The sequence below is a fragment of the Meriones unguiculatus genome, chromosome 10 (genome assembly GCF_030254825.1).
Source record: "Meriones unguiculatus strain TT.TT164.6M chromosome 10, Bangor_MerUng_6.1, whole genome shotgun sequence".
Lineage (NCBI taxonomy): Eukaryota > Metazoa > Chordata > Mammalia > Rodentia > Muridae > Meriones > Meriones unguiculatus.
Window position 1 is genome coordinate 105839440 of NC_083358.1, and position 18532 is coordinate 105857971.

Genomic DNA, 18532 nt, shown 5'->3' on the forward strand with positions numbered 1-18532 from the left:
ACACTCCTAGCCCTCATCCTCCAGTGACCGACCATACTCTTCAACCAACAGCTATACTCCAACCTTACCTCCTCTCTTTCTGCTTTTCTTCTTTCTTTCTTTCTTTCTTTCTTTCTTTCTTTCTTTCCTTCTTTCTCTTTTTCTTCTTCTTCTTCTTCTTCTTCTTCTTCTTCTTCTCCTTCTCCTTCTCCTTCTCCTTCTCCTTCTCCTTCTCCTTCTCCTTCTTCTTCTTCTCCTTCTTCTTCTTCTTCTTCTTCTTCTTCTCCTTCTTCTTCTTCTTCCTCTTCTCCTGCTTCTGCTTCTCCTCCTCTTCCTTCTTCTCACAAGATCACTTTCTAAAGGTGTGGCCTCTGAGGAAGGCCATTTTGAAGGCAGCCGTCCAAGGCCCCCTTGGTGTCAGCCGCACCCTGGATGCCCACTTGTGTGGCAGGGGCAGTGTACACAGCTTGGAGGAATTACAGCCCCTTTCGCCCAAGCAACCCTCGGCAGCCGCGCGTAGGGGTCTGTATACCTTACCCGCCCCCCATCTGAACCCGGCTTGGGTCGTGGCTGGTGCTTGACACATATTCTTTCCGCTGACACATCCAACTCATCCCTCTGTATCCATTTCTCAATAGAGAGCTGCTTCCTCTCTTTCACCCGTCATTTCCCTATTGGGAATGGGGTGGTAAATGTCAGGATTAAAAAAAAAAATCTCAGTTTTGCTCTGAGCAAACAAACAATACACTGGAAGATTAAATAAAGTGACCAGTTTGTCTAGGTAACTTGGTTTGTCGGCGGTGACTAAAAAGCAAAGTGCTTTGGGGCAACCAAAGTTTCAACTTGGGCTTTTCTCCCGCCCGCCTGCACGAAGGTTTGAGCGCGCAGATGCGAATGAAAACGTTAAGAAATTCTGCTTATCCACGCGCTCGCGGAGTGTCTGCCTGCCCGAGAGTGCTTGAGTGTGCCCACCCGCGAGCGATGCCACCTCTCCAGGCCAGTGGAGCCAGGGCTGGCCGCTAGGCCTTCGGCCTGCAGGCTGGAAAGAGGGAAATCCCTCCCCAGAAGGTTTGAATTATTTCGCTCCGCAGGAGACCCGGCCTTGGCTGCACTCCTCTGAAGAGACGGGTGGGAAATGTCCGAGCCAGAGCTGGGGGAAGGAAGCTCAGTGGACCGTCGTATGGGTCCGTGCGTGCGTACTGGGCGCCGAATTTCGAGGCCGCAGTCACAGCAGCTGTTCCGCCGCCGATCCTGGGTTAAAAGTTTCTTCTGTTGGGCTTAGCCAGAGGCCTGGACCTCTCCTGCTGGTAGCCCCTAAGACTTAGCGGCTTCTCCAAAAGACAGGGAGGGCAGGAGCCAGGGTCAATAGGACTAAGGCGTGAGTCTGTACCAAAGTCCCTGCCTGAGATTTGGGAGGCCACGAGGCTTCCGTGGAAGTTTGTGAAATACATAGTAATGTGTCCTCTGATCAGTGAGTTATCTGCAGAGTGGAGGCCTTGGCTGGCTGGTCCCCTACTGCTACAGGTTGGCGCCCCTGGCTTCGAGGTGCTCAGGCTCCAACTAAAACCAGCTTTGTGCAGACCCAGTAAGCAAATCGGCCTGTGAAAAAGCAAACAGCGGCAGAGTCTCTGAGTTAAAGTTTGCTTTACAGTTCAGTCTTACAACTTGAGCCCCTGGGTTGTCCGAGGTTCTTGTTGGTTTCAGGATAGGGCAGGGCAGACCGAAAATAGTTGAATCGGTCAAAGAGAAGATGGTGGAGCGACCAACACAGCTACTTTGGCCCAATGAGTATTTAATCCTGCCACAGGCTCAAGGCAGTTTTGGTTTTATTTTGTCTTTATTTTCTCCCTGTGCCTAGAGACCAGGGATCCACGCAGCAGCCTCGCCCGCCCTAATAGAGAGAAGGCAAATTGTGAAACCCAGTAGGAGAAAGGTTTTGCTCTGGACAGGGGAGTCAGCCGCTCAACCGATTCCTCCATGCACTTCTCTAAACATGGCCTTGTGTGGAGGAGGAAAAAAAGCTACAAGGTCCTCAGCTTCTGCACACGAAGTCCACAGCTGAGTCCAGAGTGGGCAGCTATGACACCAGCCCCCATATTTTCCCCCCTGGAGGATGATTTCTCATTCCAAGTCCGGAACAGAAGAAAGCCTTTAAGTCATTGCCAGAGCTTCAACCTGCCCAAGGCCTTGCTGGGTTACCTAGCATTCTCAACTTTGAATTCCTCCTTCGGAAACCTTACCCATGAATACTTTTCATTGTTTTCTAACTCCAAGGTACCCTTTGTCTTTTTAAACAAGAGATAAAATAATGGGACAGACCAACTGAACTGTATTGCTTCAGGTTCACTCTCTATTCCATATTCCGTTGCATCTTCATCAGGAAGAGACTACGGACTTCTACACAAAATACCTCTGGGTTACTCTGTTTCCCAGATCCCCTCTCTTTGCTCCGCTCGCTTCTGCCTGAGAAGGATGGCAGAGGGAGAAAGCGGTGAACCCTGTCCAGGTTTTTGACCCTACGTGTTGGCCCTTTGGAACATAAGATCCGGGACGCACTCCCAGCAATCCAGAGAAAAGCACCCTTGACAAGGCATCAGTCTTGCTAAGTCGAATAATTTCTCCTTTCTCCACTGTCAGAAAAATAAAATCGGAGAGTCTCAAATCGAAAGTTGTCGTAAGGCCTGCAAGACATTCCAGTAACTGTACGGACCCTTACTGAAATTTTGACAATAGATAAATTAAGAGAGGAAATGGGCTCTGGAAAAAAGAAAGGACATGCGCGTTCCTTCCTGGAGTGCCCACGCAGGGGTCCGAGTGGAGCTGACCTTGCTCCCAAAGAGAGAAAAGTCATGGATGGGCGAAATAAATCTCCTTTTAATTTTCTTTTCATCGACTAATAAAAATAATTCCCCAGCACTAAACCCAAATTCCGTAACGGGCCGCAAGAACACGGAGAATTCATAAAAGTCTGCCTCTGCAGGTCTCTGGCTAATCGCGTTATTATTAGCCTCGGGAGCGTGGAAACTGAACTGTCATTGCCTAAAGAGAAAATGTAAGCGACAGCTGTCTCTCTTGGGGCTTTGGCCAGCTCTTAGGCCAGGATCCCCAAGCTCCCGAGCCTAGGGCTGCTCCCATCCCATTGTGGGCGACTGCCCGACTTTTTCCTCCTCCTGCAAGCCATAGGACCAGGGGTCTACTCGGGGAGCCCACCTAGTCCGCCAGGACACCTTTTGCAGGGTTTCAGAGGTCTGGGCTGAAAATACGCTGGAGCCCCTAAAGCAAGTTCTGAGTGTTGTGTTCGTGTGCACGCTTATAGAGTTCTGACAACAGCTGTTCCCCCGGGCTGTTTTGCACTGTTGAAATCTTGGCACTTAATACAAAATGTGAAGCTGTTTTCCCCCTCCTAGGGTTCTGTTAGAATGCACACACTGACATCCGCCTTGAGTTTCAAGGGTTCTGTGCATATTATATGTGCACAAGATAGGTAGATCCGAGAAAATTAACTGAAACGCGCACCCACCCAAATACAGAGATGTGGGCACTCATTCAAGACCTCAGTCTCAGGATACGGTGTCTAATATGTGTCTCCAGCGAGGCAGGCAGGCAGTTATCCTACTCCACCGTCTAAAGCTCAGTCGGGGGGAGAAACTAAATGAGAGAAACGGAACATTTCCCATGGCCGCAGCGCGGGCTTCACCGGGAGCTCTCAGAAGTAAGCCTCGGAGCTCCTGGGCTCTCTCTCCAGCGTCTTTGCTTAAGCTCTTCAGAACCCAGGGGCCCGCAGCCCCTCCGAGTAGGAGCCTCAAAAGGCTGCTTGCTCTCTGCCGCAGGAGAAGGGGATGAACCCAAGCAGGCCTCCTGGCTTGAAATTTGACGATTAAAATGCTAGGCTCGGGCCAGCCCCCCAAATTGGTTCCGGCGAATTTAGAGAGGCTCAAGGCAATTTATGCCAAGAAAAACCCCACGTCGGAGCGAGGGCAGGGAGTCGGCAGGCAGGGCCTCGCTCCACACGCGGGGACACGCTTCGGCAGCCCCGTCTCCACCCGCCTCCCGCCCCGACACGACACACTCACCCGGGTGGGGCTCCAGGCCGTGGGTCGCCGAGTCGTCCGTGTCTCCGAGTGGGCCTGCGGGACTCAGCGCCTCCATGGACAGGTCCAGCCCCTTCTCCTCCCAGTCTCTCAGTTTCCGCTTTTTATTTGAGCCGATCAAGGCTTCGACGGAGAAGGCATGTGCTCGGGAGCTCAGGGCGACTGCAGATCTTCTCCTCTCACTCATCTTAGCCGCCCGCACCCGGCTCTCGTCCCGCCCGCGCTACTGAGCTGGCAGCCCCGCGGCCGCACGCTCGGAGCGCCCGCCGGGCCCGGCCCTCGAGAGGCGGCGGCGCCGCGGCCGAAGCTGGGGCGGCGGCTCCGCGGGTGATGCGCGCCCTCCCTCCGTGTCCTCCCCCGCCCTCGACCGCCGGCTCGGGCCGGTGCCCCCAGCTGCCCCAGCCTCTAGGAACGAGCGCCCGGAGCGCCGCCTGCTCGCCGCATGAGCGCCGATCCAGCTTCCAACCCACCCCGGCAGGCGCTCACGAGCTGTGTGGACTGGGCTTCATCTTTTCTTTCTTTTTTTTTTTCTTTTTCTTTCTTTCTTTTCTTTTCTTTTTCTTTCTTTTTTTTTTTAATTCACCCCCTCTCTCTCCTCCCTCTTCCTTTTTCTCCTCCCTCTCGCCCTTCCCCTCTCGGTTTTCCCGTCCTTTCCCTGATCCAAACTTCTGGGAAACTTTTTCCCCCCTGAATTCCTCCCTTCCCGAGGAACAGGGGGTAGGCAGTGAGCTCCTGTCCGAGGGGCGAGGGAGAGGGGAGGGGGGAGAAAAAGACAGAGGGGAGGGAAAGCCAGCCCCCAACCAATGGCAGAAAGGGAACAAGAGAAACCCCGAGAGCTCCGGCCAATGAGGAGAAGGGAGAGACTGAGGCTCGGGCCAAGGCTGTAAACTGGCCATCCCCAGATGCTTCTCGGCCAACTTTAACCCCTGGCTTCCCGGTGCCAGACTGGTTTCTCTCGGGGGGGGGGGGGAGGAGGGCAGTCAGGACAGCTGAAAGTCAAGGTCTGATCTTCACCCTTATAAACTCTACAAATCCAAACTACAAATTCGTGCTTTTTTCCTTCCAAACCCTCTGTGCCTGATCGAGCTGCTATTCGTAGTCAATTCAGATTCTGATGTGGGAAAGTTGATGCTGTGACAAAATGCCCCCCCCCAAGGCAGAAGAGGTTTCTGAGCAGTGTCCCCCAGGGGTTTCGAGATCTCCCCTAATTCCTCCACACAGGTTCTGTTCCAGATCAATGGTTTTCTAAGCGGGTCTGGTTAAGGCAAAACGAAACAAACTAAAATGTCCGGATATCATCCGAAGTTTTATAACTGAACATTTCAAGACTTCATCCTCCTTCTTGCTGTACCTGATGAAGCGAGGAAACAGGTTCTCTGAGAGCCGAGAGGCCGCCGTGGGACGCTTAGCTTACCACGGATTCTGCAGGCTTACCCTGCCGGCTGGGCCCCCGCGCCACACAAATAGTCACTTTCCTTGTTCTGCAGACTCTGAGTTGAGCGTTGTTGAGCGTTGCCTATTCCGGACCCTTAGTCCAAAGAACCCACAGCGGGTGTGGAGGAAGGCAGCTAAGAATTCTGATGGTGGACAACTGGGAAGGAGCTTTTTCAGATTTCCTTCAAATCCCCTCGCCACCAGAACTTGGCTCTCATCTCTTACTAATTATCTCCCTTTGCTTCCACCCTCTTCACTTCTAAATCTTTCAGGACAGTCCATTCAGCACAGATAGCGGAGGAACTCAAGATCCAACATTCCCCGCAATTCTTACTGTCCACCAGTCCACCAGGTTATTTTACCCTTATTACAAATGGCATAAGGCCTCGGAGCACAGACTTAGATGGAGAAAGGGGTCCTGCCAACCACCACCACCACCACCACCCCCCAAAAAAGAAGAAAAAAGTCTCACATTTCGTGGGCAGAGGCCTAAAAGCCCCATTTCCCTATTCTAGCGTCCTGGTCAAAATAATTCTATCCTGGGACTATGAAGCTGGAGAAGACTGGAAGAGTCTAGCCAGGCAGGGAGCACGGTCTGAATGATTAAGTTTAGACGAAGTGGCACAGAGCATATGTGTAGCTCCAAAGAACTGGTTGCCCAGTCGAGAAGGGAAGAAAGGCTGGGCACCTCGGTAAGGCCACAAGGCCTGTAAGGCCTGCCCCAAGGACCAAGGGAATTTAGTTTCTGCCATTATCATGGAGAGCCCTCTGCTGCTGGAAGCAACAACCGTGTGCTGAATGTGTGCGGGCCTTTTCAGAGGTGAGCCAATCGTTCATTGTTTCCTCTTCCTCAGACTGTGCCCCAGCCTGGTTAAGGGCAAGCTGGTGGCACAGCAAACGCCAAAGGTGCTTGATGAGTGTGTTTCCATCAGTCCTGTGAGCCAGAGGCTTCCTGGAGTGTTCTCTGACTTGGAGGTCCTCAGGCAGCAAAGATAAGAGTTTAGTATGTCTGGAAAGCCAGACAATTCTGTGGTGGTCTCTGCAGATTCCCGGTAGGTATTCACGACTGTCAAGGCGCCCTCACCAACCAGCATTTCTTGCAGGAACTGTGGCTGAAAGTGATGGATTTTGGGGGTCCTACAAAAAATATTGAAGACAAGGCCAATCCATTTCCCAGCAGCTCTGGACTTCTGGTCTCATAGGGATTCTCAGAACCCTGTGGCTAGGAGCCAGCCTATACCAGGCTGAGTGGTGAAGCTAGGGGTCTTCTGGGCTCTTCTGCCACCCCATTGTCTCACATCTCTCTTTGAAAGCCTCTTTCTTTCTATTCTCTGAAAGGCCTGCTTCGAACTGAGAAATGGATATACCATATAGGACAGACACCCTCTGTGAGCTCTAAGCGGTCCTGTCTTCCCCCCTCCCACTACATTGGCCCCCAAAAAAGAAGCTTTGGAATGATGAGCTGGTTCGGTCATTAGGCCAGGTGACCCGTGTTTGATCCCAGGGACCCAGAGGATGAAAAGAGAGAACCAACTTCTGCAAAGCTCTCCTCTGGCCTCCACATGTGTACCATGTCATGTGCAAGTATGCACGTGTGTGTGTGTGTGTGTGTGTGTGTGTGTGTGTGTACACACACAGAGCAAGAACTCACTAAGTGTAATTAAAAACTTTTAAAGAGCCCTTTTAATCATTCAGCAACCCATACACAGGTCCAACTGAGTGAGCCCACCCCTGTGGCTGGCCATAGACAAAATGCCCTACAGAAAAAGAAGCAGCAGCGGTGCCTTAAAGGTAAGAATCTACCTCCCCACCTCTGCAGCTTATGTTCAGCTGAGCCCCCTACAAGCCACTGCGTGTCTTCCTTAAGTTACACCCACCCTATCCCATATTCACTCTAGAGTCTCAAATGAAGCCGCAAAACCCAACCCCATGAGAGTGAAGACAAGCAATGAGAAAAGTGAAGTTTCCCCCAAAACAAGTGGGAGGGGCTATAACAACCTGTGTCCCCATAGGAGTTAATCTAGTGCAACCCCCCTCCCCAGGGCTATATACTCCTCAGGGTATAAATCTGTGTTGGTGGGGGAAGTGTGGGGCAAGCTAAACAAGATGGTCTCCTACATTTGGCTTGGGCACACAGTCAAAGGGAGTGGAGAGGGGGTTGTGGGGTTAAATGTGGACACAGAGTGTGTGTGGTTTTCTTCTATTGATTACTCAGAGGGATTTAAACACATTAGTTTGTTACCTTAGTTTCTTTCTCTTCTAACTTGTAGGGATAAGAGTGGGGTTCCCAGTTTGGGGCTGGTGCCTAGACATAATCCCAGCCCCCCAGCTACAGGCTGCACCTCGTGACCCTGAGGTACAGGTCTATTTCAGGCATCTCTGAACGCCAGAAGGGACGTGAGTGGAAATAAGGTCTAGGCCTAGCCCCAACAGGAGGACACCCAGGAAGAAGAGGACAAAGACTACCCTCCTCAGACTGGCCCTGCCCAGTCAGCAACCGTTCAAAGGTAAAAGCAGAGCTCTACAGCAGCATCGGGACGGGCATTCCCAGAAACCAAGCCCCCGCGCACATTCTCCGAGCACATTTCTCCTCCTCTGCTCACAGCACACTAAATACCTATTGCCTCAGTGCTGAGGCGACCCCAGCAGCCGGCTTTGATTTCGGGGAATTTTGAGTAAGTAATTGAAAACAAAGTTAAGGATAACTGGCCGGCAGGACAAGTTAGGCTGCCTCTAAACACGTGGGAAGGACACTCTGTGCGGGCAAGGGGATTGTAATGAACTTGGCCATCAAGGGAGATGTAAAATATTATGAGGCGACTATGGGGTGGGAAAAAATCATGGTGACTCCAAGGTGAGGTGCGTGCCAGGTGATCAGGCCTCCTTTGACCCCAAACTGTGTGACTCTAGGCAAGTCGATTAACAGACTCGGACCTCAGTTTCCCTTCTCCGGAGTGCAGAGGTCTAAGCGGTTTGCCGCTAAGAATAAGCAAGCGGGGGGAGGGAGGCGTGCAGAAGGCAGACAGACCCATGGTCTTATTCTGGCTACTACCAAATCTTGTGGGAAACTGGAGCCAGTGTTTACCTCTTATCACTTCTGCTTTCACACTGGCATCCCAGAGCAACAAAAGAGCGCGGAATGGGACAGAATAAGCAAAGCGGCCTGGAGCCCTGGGCTTCAGCGGGAGGGAGGGGAGTAAATTTGGAGAAGCCCTGCTCAAAGCAGCGTGGGTTTTCTCGCACCTCGAGTCGCCTGAACTGGCTTTGGTCCCCGACAGCTGAGACACTGCCTTGAGTCCTTGGCTACCCAGCGCTCCCTCTCCATCGTCCCCCGCCCCAACACACAGAGTTTTAGAAAATAAAAGTCAGTGGGGGCAAAAGGTCTTTAATGATGTTTTTTTTGTTTTCGCCAAATAAAAATCGTCTATTTTTATTTTAACCTAGCAGCGTGCCCACCTCTCGGTCCTTCCAGATGTTTGCAATAAAATCGCAGGTTTTGCCTTTGGGACTTGAAATAAAATTTAACGGCCTTCACCCCGTAATTATTCTCTTAGCTCGCCCTTCATAAATTTATCTGCTTTCTATCGGCGTTGGGGCAAGAGGCGAGCGAAAGGGGGGGAAAGCCCTGATTTTATATTTGCGACTATAAAAAAGCGCCACCCGGTTTCCACACAGCCGCCGCCGCAGTGTGGCAGGGCGGGCTGGGCAGGCGGGCCGCAACATTGCACTATTGTTTCCTGACTCGGGGCTGCTCGGGAGCTCGGCCCCTCCACAAAGGGGGCCTTGTGTGGCCCTGCCCGCTGCGGGCCGCGCCCAAGAGGCGAGGAAATCCTGTTCCCTCCGGCTCAGCTCCTCTTTCCCTCAACGGTTGGAGCTACCCAGCAGCGGGGACCTTGCGCCTTCCCTGGACTCCCCTTCGCAGGAAGCGGAACTTCCATCGGAGCAAAGCCCCGAATCGAAAGGGAGGAGCCTGTCTGAGGATCACCCGGTAGGCTAGGGTAGCTTGCCTGCTGGTTCTCACAGCCAAAGTCAAGGAAGAGGGGAGCACTGAGGCCCCAGATTTGGGGCAGTGTGCACCCAAAATCAAATACAGCTACTGTATGCTTGTACGAGACTATCTCCCTACAGAAATGCACGCAGACCATGCACATCCCTGTAACCGCCTGTGCCCCCTTCAGCTTTAAACACTGAGCCTCTTTGCTGGGGTACACAGCACCACAGGCCGGCACGCGGGGAAACACCCTGACCTCCTTCTCCTCGGGCCCGGAATCTACAGAGGCCATTCTGTCTTTGACATCACTTTACCCAAACCTCAGCCACAGCTCTGCCTGATCTAAAGCTTAATCTATGTTGTCGTCTCTTAATCCGATTCTCCTTCACCTATCTGGAACACCTTAATGTTCAAATGGCCGGAGCCAGGTGACAAAAGGAAGGAATGAAACCGGCACTCTGCCTCCAGGGCTCACTCCTTGTGGGAGTCATCCATTGCCTGGCGCAGACTCTAGCTTTTGGCTAAGCTCCAAGAGCCCTACCAAGGACTGGGACGGATCAGCCCGAGAAACTGAGAAACTGTAGGACCGACTTTCTGAAAGCAGCAAAGCTTTGCTTGCTTTCTTCAGTCACTTGGGATGGGGTTCTGACTTGAGCCAGCAGGCCTGGGGCAAGAAAAACCAAATCCATGACCTACACACATCTAAGGCAGAAAGCTCTTTAGGGGTTTGTTCTGGTCCCAGGACTCTCAGCTCTTCTAGATTCACTTCCTAAATGTAACTTCATCATCTCCTCCTTGCTGGTGGTTTTGCAGGTGCTTAAACCCTTTAGGTTATTTATTTGTTCCTTTGTGTCTTTGTTCCTTTATTTGAAGAGGGTGAGCCACCTAAAATCTTATTGGATAAAAAAAAAAAAAAAAAAAAAAAAAAAAAAGTGGCAGGCTCTGCACTCTATAGCAAAATTGAGACCTAAAGATAGTGCCCCAGGTTTCTTGAGTAAAAGTGAGATTGTCAGATATGAAGCAGGCCACGGGCACCACTCATGCATGCATCTAGTATTAAAACCTACTGGAGGTCAAAGATCAGCAGCTGAGTGTGGACACTCACACTCCCAGGCATTAACATGTTGGTGTATCGGTGGATTTTCCCCCTGCCAAAAGTGGTTAGATTTCATGTGTCATCAATAAAACAGCCACCTAGAAGCAAAATGTCGTCATTGGCACTGTGGGGGTCTAGCCCATCTTCTTCTTCTTCTTCTTCTACATGATTTTTCTGTGTAAAAGCTCTGGCTGTTCTGGGACTTGCTCTATAGATGAGGCTGGCCTCAAATTCACATCGATCAACCTGCCTCTGCCTCCCAAGTGCTGGGATTACAGGCGTGAACCACAGCCGCCGGCTGGCTGCTGAATTCTTAAGGTCCACCACTCCTGAAAACTTCGTCTTCCCTTGCCAGCAGAGAATGGGCTATCATTCAAGAGTGGGCAAGAAGTCTCCATAGTGGACAGCTTTGCAGCTGCTGAAAAAGGGTGGGGTGATTAGATCACCTTGCCTGTCAAGGTCAGTGAAGTCTAGCACTTCTGGACTTCCACTTACATTGCTTTTGTGATCCGGTGGAGTTGCAGGAGCTAGTTATGGCATGAAATAAATCATGGGAGCTCTGATTTTGTCTCAAATTCACGGGCTACTTTGTGACCTCAAAACCAAATCAAAGAAGGGTGGAGTGACACGCATAACATCCCTGGTAATGCACACAGTGGCTAGATGACTAGTGCCAGAAACCTAGCTGTCCACTCAGGAAAAAATGAGCCTCCAAAATGGCTGAGATTTGCTTTTATAACCTGGCCAGCCTTTCAGAGCATATGGGTACCTGTAGAGAGGCACCGTTGCCACTGTGAGCCCGATGTTGGGGAAAGGATGAACTAAACCCATCCCTTCACAGAGCCCACCCCATGAGGCTCTGTTTTCCGGCCCACAGCCAAATACCCAAGACATCCAGGAATGAGGAAGGTTGTCTATCCCCAACAAGGTATTTTCCACTCAGTTCACACTGTTCCCAAGAACTTCATACGGACAACCAACTGATCCAGACAGGTGAAGACCTTCTCCAAATGGAACATCAATTCATGTCCCTAAGTCTCAATGGTGCCTGCCATAACAAGCGGTAAGAGCGATTGATGGCAGTAAGTAAGGGTTGGTGGCACTGGTGTGGGCCAGAGCCATGTTGCTGATCTGTCATCAATGCTTCCAGCTTCTTCACTATTGGAAAGTTCTGACCCAACCCAGAAAACAAGAAAAGGCAATGTTACGCATAGATCACAGCTTCCAGGAAAGGCACAGGAAAAAGGACAAGAAGTGTGTATTTCTACAGCCTTCCTCGCTCACCGCCCACTCTCCTCTCTGTCCCTTCCTTCTGGCCCGCACCACTTGTAAAGAACAGAGGCTTACTGCGCCTTTTGGATCCTACGCTAAGTACTTAACGTGGACCGACTCACTCCACCCACTTTGACTTCTATGAGCCAAGAACTGGTATTACCAGCCACTTTTTACACATAGGGAGAATGTGAGGTAAAAAGAAGTTATGTAACTTGGCAAGAATCTCACAGCTTTTAGTGCAGGTAATTTCACTCCAGCGCCAGAATTCTTAACCCCATATACCCCTAACCTCTCTTCCTGCACGTGCACTTAAGCAGCTCGCATGCCTAGGGTCTTCCTAAGCTGTGAGAGACCCACGCAACGTTGCTGGAGATTGGGAGGCACCAACGGAACTGTCTCACATGGGATGAAGAATGCCTGCCCAGTTATAAATACACACTGGAGCCCTTCCCAGTTTCGTGAGGCATCTATTTTAACATGGGGCAGAGAGGCAGGGGCTCACTTCACATCTCTTCCCAGTGGGAGGTGCAGCCAGGTGCTAGGCTGAGTGGGTATCTTTGTGCAAGCACCAGTGGTTGCCTGTAGGAAGGTATCCCAAAGCTGGGCTCAGTCAAGTAAGATCATGCTGAAAAGCTGGCTTGTGGCTTCTAGGGCTCCAGGCAAGTCAGTCACTAGGGCCTGGGTTTGAGCAAATTTTCATTTCCATAGCAGTAACCCTTTAATGACCCAATGAGCCATCTCTACCCTGCTTCCCACCCATCCAGCCCCACTAATTAGCAGCATTTGGGGATCCCACATACACTTCCAGCTGGGAAGGGTAATTAGAAATCAAAAGTAACTCCTCCGAAGATCTACCTCAGCTTGAAGAATATGGCTGTTTCAGAAGTGTGTAGGGCTGTACCCAATGCCCAGCACACAGGCAATACTGCCAGAGGAGCTACTTCTTGAAGACAGGTGTGCTCATCTGGCTTGGGGGAGGGGATATGCTTGAAACTCCATGGTCGCCAGAGGAGTGCTTCTGACCTTGGAGCAGCCTTCAGAACTACCAGAGCTCCCCTCTTGTTCCCTGACCATGGCACACACACATAGGTTTGAATGGAAATACCATGGTGTATTTTGTCTTGTCTACAACCTAGATCCACTTAAAATTAAAACGAAGAATAAATCTTCTGGCTTTTGTGAGTATCAATCATTTATATTTGAGTATCCAAGGCCTCAGAAATCAGATTTAGTATGAGAATGGAGACTCAGAAAAATCCTGTGCTGTTGGGCCCAAGAGTAAGGGGGAAACCTTGACGTGTGTGTGTGTGTGTGTGTGTGTGTGTGAGAGAGAGAGAGAGAGAGAGAGAGAGAGAGAGAGGGCTTTAATAAGGAATAGGCGAAAAGCAGAGGTCTGGTTGCCCAGGGGGCTCTGGAAAAGCCAGACCAGCACAGGTAACCCTTTCCGGGCAGGAGCATCCTCAAGGACGTGCCAGGCTCTCCCTGGTCTCTGGGTTGAGATACTTTCCTATTTGATCATTTGGCCATGTTACAGCATCCCAGTGATTCTGGCCACCATCCCTTCCACAGCCTCGTTCTCCCTCCACCTCTAGCCTCCAGCAAGGGTGGGGGAAACTGCGAGTGAAAAGAGTGAAACAAGCTAGTCCCTGGGACAGACGGGGCTCTTTTGCAACCAGCTTCTTCTGCCTGTGGGTTCAGAAGAGAGGAAAGAGGGCAGCATACAAGAAGAGTGCCCCACATGCTCCTTCTCCCATCTTAAGGCAGAATGTTGGCAACCTCACTTGTTGGGATGTATGTATGTATGTTCTCCCAAATCCTGTTTCATGGGAAGGCCCGTCTTGTTCAAAGTGACTAAAACATCACCTTTTTGATGAGGCAAAGTAATGCTGTCTCAGGAGTAAGCTTGCTGCTGACCCTTGACCCGGTGGTACCCTTATTTCTCCTGAAGGGAGGTCTTCTCTACAGATGTGTTGTTTCACCCACCCACGTCTGCACCTGCTCCCTTACTGCCTGGAATGTCTGTTTGCCTCTTTTCATCAAATTTACCTGCACTTTAATGTATCATTCTATCGCGGTAAGCTCAGCTTCCACCTATCTCCTGGTACAGAAAGGAAGTGTGTCCTGGGAAGGCCTCCCCGGGCCCCAGAAGACACCGAAACCATCAACTTTGCTTTGCTGGTTTTCCATGCTATCCCCTATGGGTTCTGTCCAGGTATAGCACGTGAGTAAGCAGGGTCATTAGTAGTCTCCTCAAAGACAACCTGAAGAAGGTGAGCTGTGGGCGGTGAGGACTGAGGGAGGCTTAAGAAAAATGAAAGCAAGCGAGGGAACGTTAAAGGGACAGAAGAACTTAATAGGTGAAAAAAAAAAGAGGGGGGTAGAAGAAAGGAAAGGTAACAAAATAAAAGAAAAATAAATGAATTTAGGGCTACAACCCCAGCCCAGCATACATATTTTCAACCTTCACCCCCCTTTTCCCAAGAAGCTGGGCACAGTAAAAAAAAAATTTAGGGTGAATCTGTCCGGATAGAGTAGTAGTCCTGAAAGAGTCTTGGTGAAAAGCACAAAGTGAAAGGTTGATGTCGGAAAGTCAGCTATAGCCAAGCAGGGTGCCCCAAGCCCGAGGCGTTCTGTACCTGTGAGCTAACGGAGAGTGGGCCTCCCGTTCTCCTTCCACAAGCATCCGTGAAAGGAGCTGCATCCGTGAAAGCAGCAACTGCGATGGGGAAAGGAGGAGAGAAAGACGGAGGGGCCGAGAGTTCCTGGGAAATGGGGGCCGGAAAGCCGCCGACCCAGGCTGCGCGTGCTTTCGCTATTTTGGCCTAGTAGAAAAAGAAGAGCCCTTGAGCTGCGCTTGGGTGGTGAGACCCGCGAGAGGGAAGCCGGCGATGTTTGTTATTTTATACTTCCGCCCCTCCCGATCTTTAATCCATTTTTGCGGTTATTAAGCAAAGTGTGGAGAAAGGTCTTCCGTTGCTCTGATTTTCAGCAAGCTCTTAGAAGCCGTAAACTTCGGGGAGAGCCGGCTGATCGCCGCCCTCCAGAACCCGTGTCCTAGCCCTCCCTTCCAAGAAAAGAAGTGTTTTTATTTCTGAGTGTCTCCTCAGCCGTCTTCCAATTCACCCCGGGAGCTGCAGTCTTAGCTTTAATAGCCTTTCCTCACGTTCCCAACCCCACCCCTCCACACCGTCTCCCCCCGAATTTCATGGTCAAAGACAAATAAAGCCTAGTAGGGGTGAATCATGCTAACGGAAAAGGAGGGGGAAAAACCCACTGGCAAACCCTAAGTGTCCTGGACCCTCACTACCCAGCCTGGGCCTGAACGCTCTCCTCAGCCCTGCACTCGCGGAATTACATTATTTTGCCCCAGTCCGATCATTTTTTTTTTTAACAGAAAAAAAATTTAAAGAAATAGAAATTGCTGCTTTGAGGGATCAAAGTGTCTGTTTCTGGTGCATGTGGGAGCGTGCAGGTGGGGCGATCGCGGCTGCCCAACTTCAAAGTGTTCTGTATAGAGAGTTTGGGTCAGAGCCTTTGAATTCTCTTCCCCTCTAAGTCCGCGGGCTGCGCAGCAGAGAAGCGCTGGTTCTGGGCCCGCGAAGAAAAGACTCCCAAACTCCCTGCGCTTTCCCGACTAGGCTCAGAGCCCCAGGCTCCTCCAGGTCCCCAGGAGGCTGAGGGCCCAGGGGGCGTGGTGAGGGAGAGGAAGAGGGCTGATCTCAGACTGCCTAGTTAACAAAGTACTCCAATAAATAGTGGATAAATCCCCGAAGTCGCCACGCCCGGGCGGATCTGGCTGTCGGGGGAGGGGGGTGGGTGGTTCCCGAGGCCCTGGCCAGCGGCTTCGCCCGAGAGACCGGGGAGAAACAGGTTAGGATTCCAGCTCTTCGGACCACCCGGGTCAGTTACCCGCCGAGGTTAGCTGGACTCTCGCTGGCTGTTTGGTTTCCACGTGACCCACCCAGCTAGACTGCTGACTCGGCCGGACTGGACGGCGAGGCCAGACTTCCAGAGGACCCGGGGGCATCCCCCCCTGCGCCCCCATCCAATCCGCAGCCCTGCTCGGGGTGGCGGGGTCGCCCGCGCTGCGCGAGGAGCGCAACCACTTCGCGCGACTATCAAGTTTGAGTTACCGAATAAGCGGGCCGCAAGCCGAGCTGAGGACCCAGGGGGGGAGATGGTCACCTCCGGGTTTTACCAGGGGAATCATCTAGGGACGGGGACAAATGGCCCAATGGAGGGCTCTTGCCCGCGCGCGCTTTCGGCAGCCCTGCCTCCGAGCCTGGCGATCACCGGGACCGCTGCGTCCCCAAGCTCCTAGCAACCTTTGGGACCCGCCGGCAGGAGGGCAGGGCAGCAGGGCTAGATCCTAGTTCTTCTAGAGCTCCGAGGTCTTTCCGAAGAAGACCCAGGGAGCGAACTCAGCCCCAGTGCGCTGGATCTGAATGGCTCCCGGGTGGCCCTCTTCGGATGCTCCAAATTTCAGAAATTTGTTTGGTTTTGTTGGCTTCCCCCAACCTCCTCTACTAAAATAGGGTAGGTTAAAACAACCGAAAATGCTACTTATCGTTCGTGCTCAGAAACGCACAACAGGGCTGCTCACTAGACCTTTCCTCCGACCGGAGAGACTTGTCATCTCTTTCGGAGAGGTTGGGGGGGGGGGGGAGAGCACAAGATGTTATTCGTCTCGTTTCTCAATAAGGAAAACAAAGTTTCTACAACTTTGCTGGCCGGCCCTAAGTGTCTGAGCTGCAGAGTTAGGACTTTCATCCGGGGCACCTAAATGTCCTCGCTTCCCCATTCCAGCGGAGATCCTCCCTCCGCCGTCGCCCCCTCCCCGCCCGTCACTAGAGGTCACCGACCCCGGCAGCCCAGCCGCTGGGCGCTGCTGGCGCGTGAGCACCACCCTCACCGTGCCCGGCGTCTCACCTCAGCCAGGCAGGTGCAGAGGTGCTAGGCCAGGCAGCCACGGGTCCTCCGGCCGGACGAGGGGCAGGAGTAGGCTGGGTGCCTGCCTCCGTCTGCTGCCCGGTGGCTGAGGGGGCAGGGGAGGGGGAGCAGGGGCCGGAGAAACCGCCGTCAGCGGGCCCCGGCCCCGCCTCCTCAACACCAGGTCCAGGAAAGCTCGGGAACTTTCCATTGTCTTTGAGCATCACTAAACAAATCGTCCCCTTCGCGGCTAGGAGGGCTGCCGCGAAGAGATGGCGAAGGCAAGCCCTTCGCTCAGTGTACGCGCGGCTTGGGAGGGCTCCGACCGTAAGCCCCCTGCACACAGAAGGCGGCAGATGCGCAGTCTCCGCACCCGCTGACTGGAGTTCAGGAAAGTGGATCTGTGTAGTGAAGGACTCCGGGGGAAGGGGGTGGATATCTGGACTCTGGGGATACGGGGATACAGGGGGCCAAAGGTCGTGCTCTGCTGCAGGCGCCTGGGGCTAACGGTCTGCCAGGGAAGACCCTGGCCAGGCAACTGCTCCCAAGCCTCAGGTTTCCCAGCTAGGTTTCAATTGTCGTGATACTCGACCCCAAGCCCACCGCCGCCGTCCTAGACCACTTCCTGGTCTACACACACACACACACACACACACACACACACACACACACTCACACACACACACACCCGTCGCGTCCCGCTTTTCTTAGGACAGGGCTTCCCACAGTTGAACCACCCGTACACTCTTAGAGGTATGTCAGGACTCGCCGAATTGGAAACTGTATTCTTATCACCACCTCGGTTGAGACACCGGCCACCTTTGGCTGGAACCTGTGAGATTCTCTGGGGCCACCGAGTCAGAGCTGACCTTACCCACAGGTCTCCTGATGACTGCGTGTACGGCACAGTCCTCATTTATGAACTGGGACGTACAGGGCAGCCCATTGGCTCTTGGAAGCTGCCAGCTGTGGGCTTGAGGGTCCTCCAGAGCCTGTATGACCTGTGTGTCTACCTGCCACCTGCACAGGGCACAGACACAGACCTACACAGCTCCTTCCCCGCCTGCTGGTTCTGCTCCGTGATTAACGACCCCAGATCGTGCAAGGAATTCCACTTCTCAAGCTCAGCATTTCCAATTTCTTAATTTGTCCCCAGGTAACCGTTAGCAATCGGGGCCCGTAGATCACGTCGGGCGGGCCAGGTAGAGGGAGCAGCTGATTCAACACGGTTGGGTTGGGATTTGGTTTCGTTTTTTAAAAGGCTGTTCTGAAAAGCAGCCCCGGGAGTACATCGAGAGGCAGCAGGAGGGTCCTGCCCCTGCGCCCGAGCTTTTGGGTTGTCACCACCCTCCTTCATTATAAACTGCAAAGCGGGAACAAGCCTTGATGTTCCTCTGGACCGTCGCCTCTGCTGTGGGTGGGGCAGGTGCGCGAGGAAGCCCGGAGGCAGAGCCTTTCTGCTGCAGGAGTCATTAGGAGGGCTTCTCTGTGTCAAGCCTGCTTCCAGGGAGGATTCTGGAATACACGGTCCTGGGGGCTATCGGGGTAGATGAGGTGGGAGGGAGGAGGTAAGCCGGTGCTGACCACAGCTTGTCATTCTGGTAAGGAGCTTGCGTTGGGAAGCCGAAGGCTGCATTACCCATCTAAGCCCTCTCAGCCCAACTGGGTCCTGAACCCCTTCTCATTTGTCCTTTTTAAGTTCAAGGATCTCGGGAGTCTGAAGCATTCTAGACTGAT

General features: G+C 52.5%; 1 protein-coding gene across 2 annotated transcripts in view; it reads right to left on the minus strand.

Moving 5' to 3' along the window:
- Tbx15 (T-box transcription factor 15) overlaps positions 1–4774 on the minus strand; it is a 105863-nt gene extending 101089 nt beyond the window's left edge. For both annotated transcript variants that reach the window (XM_021657420.2, XM_021657418.2), the window contains exon 1: positions 4053–4774. In XM_021657420.2, coding sequence (XP_021513095.1) covers positions 4053–4257 — 205 coding nt within the window. In that variant the 5' untranslated portion in view covers positions 4258–4774. The remainder of the gene's footprint in view (positions 1–4052) is intronic.
- Positions 4775–18532: the final 13758 nt, after the last annotated feature.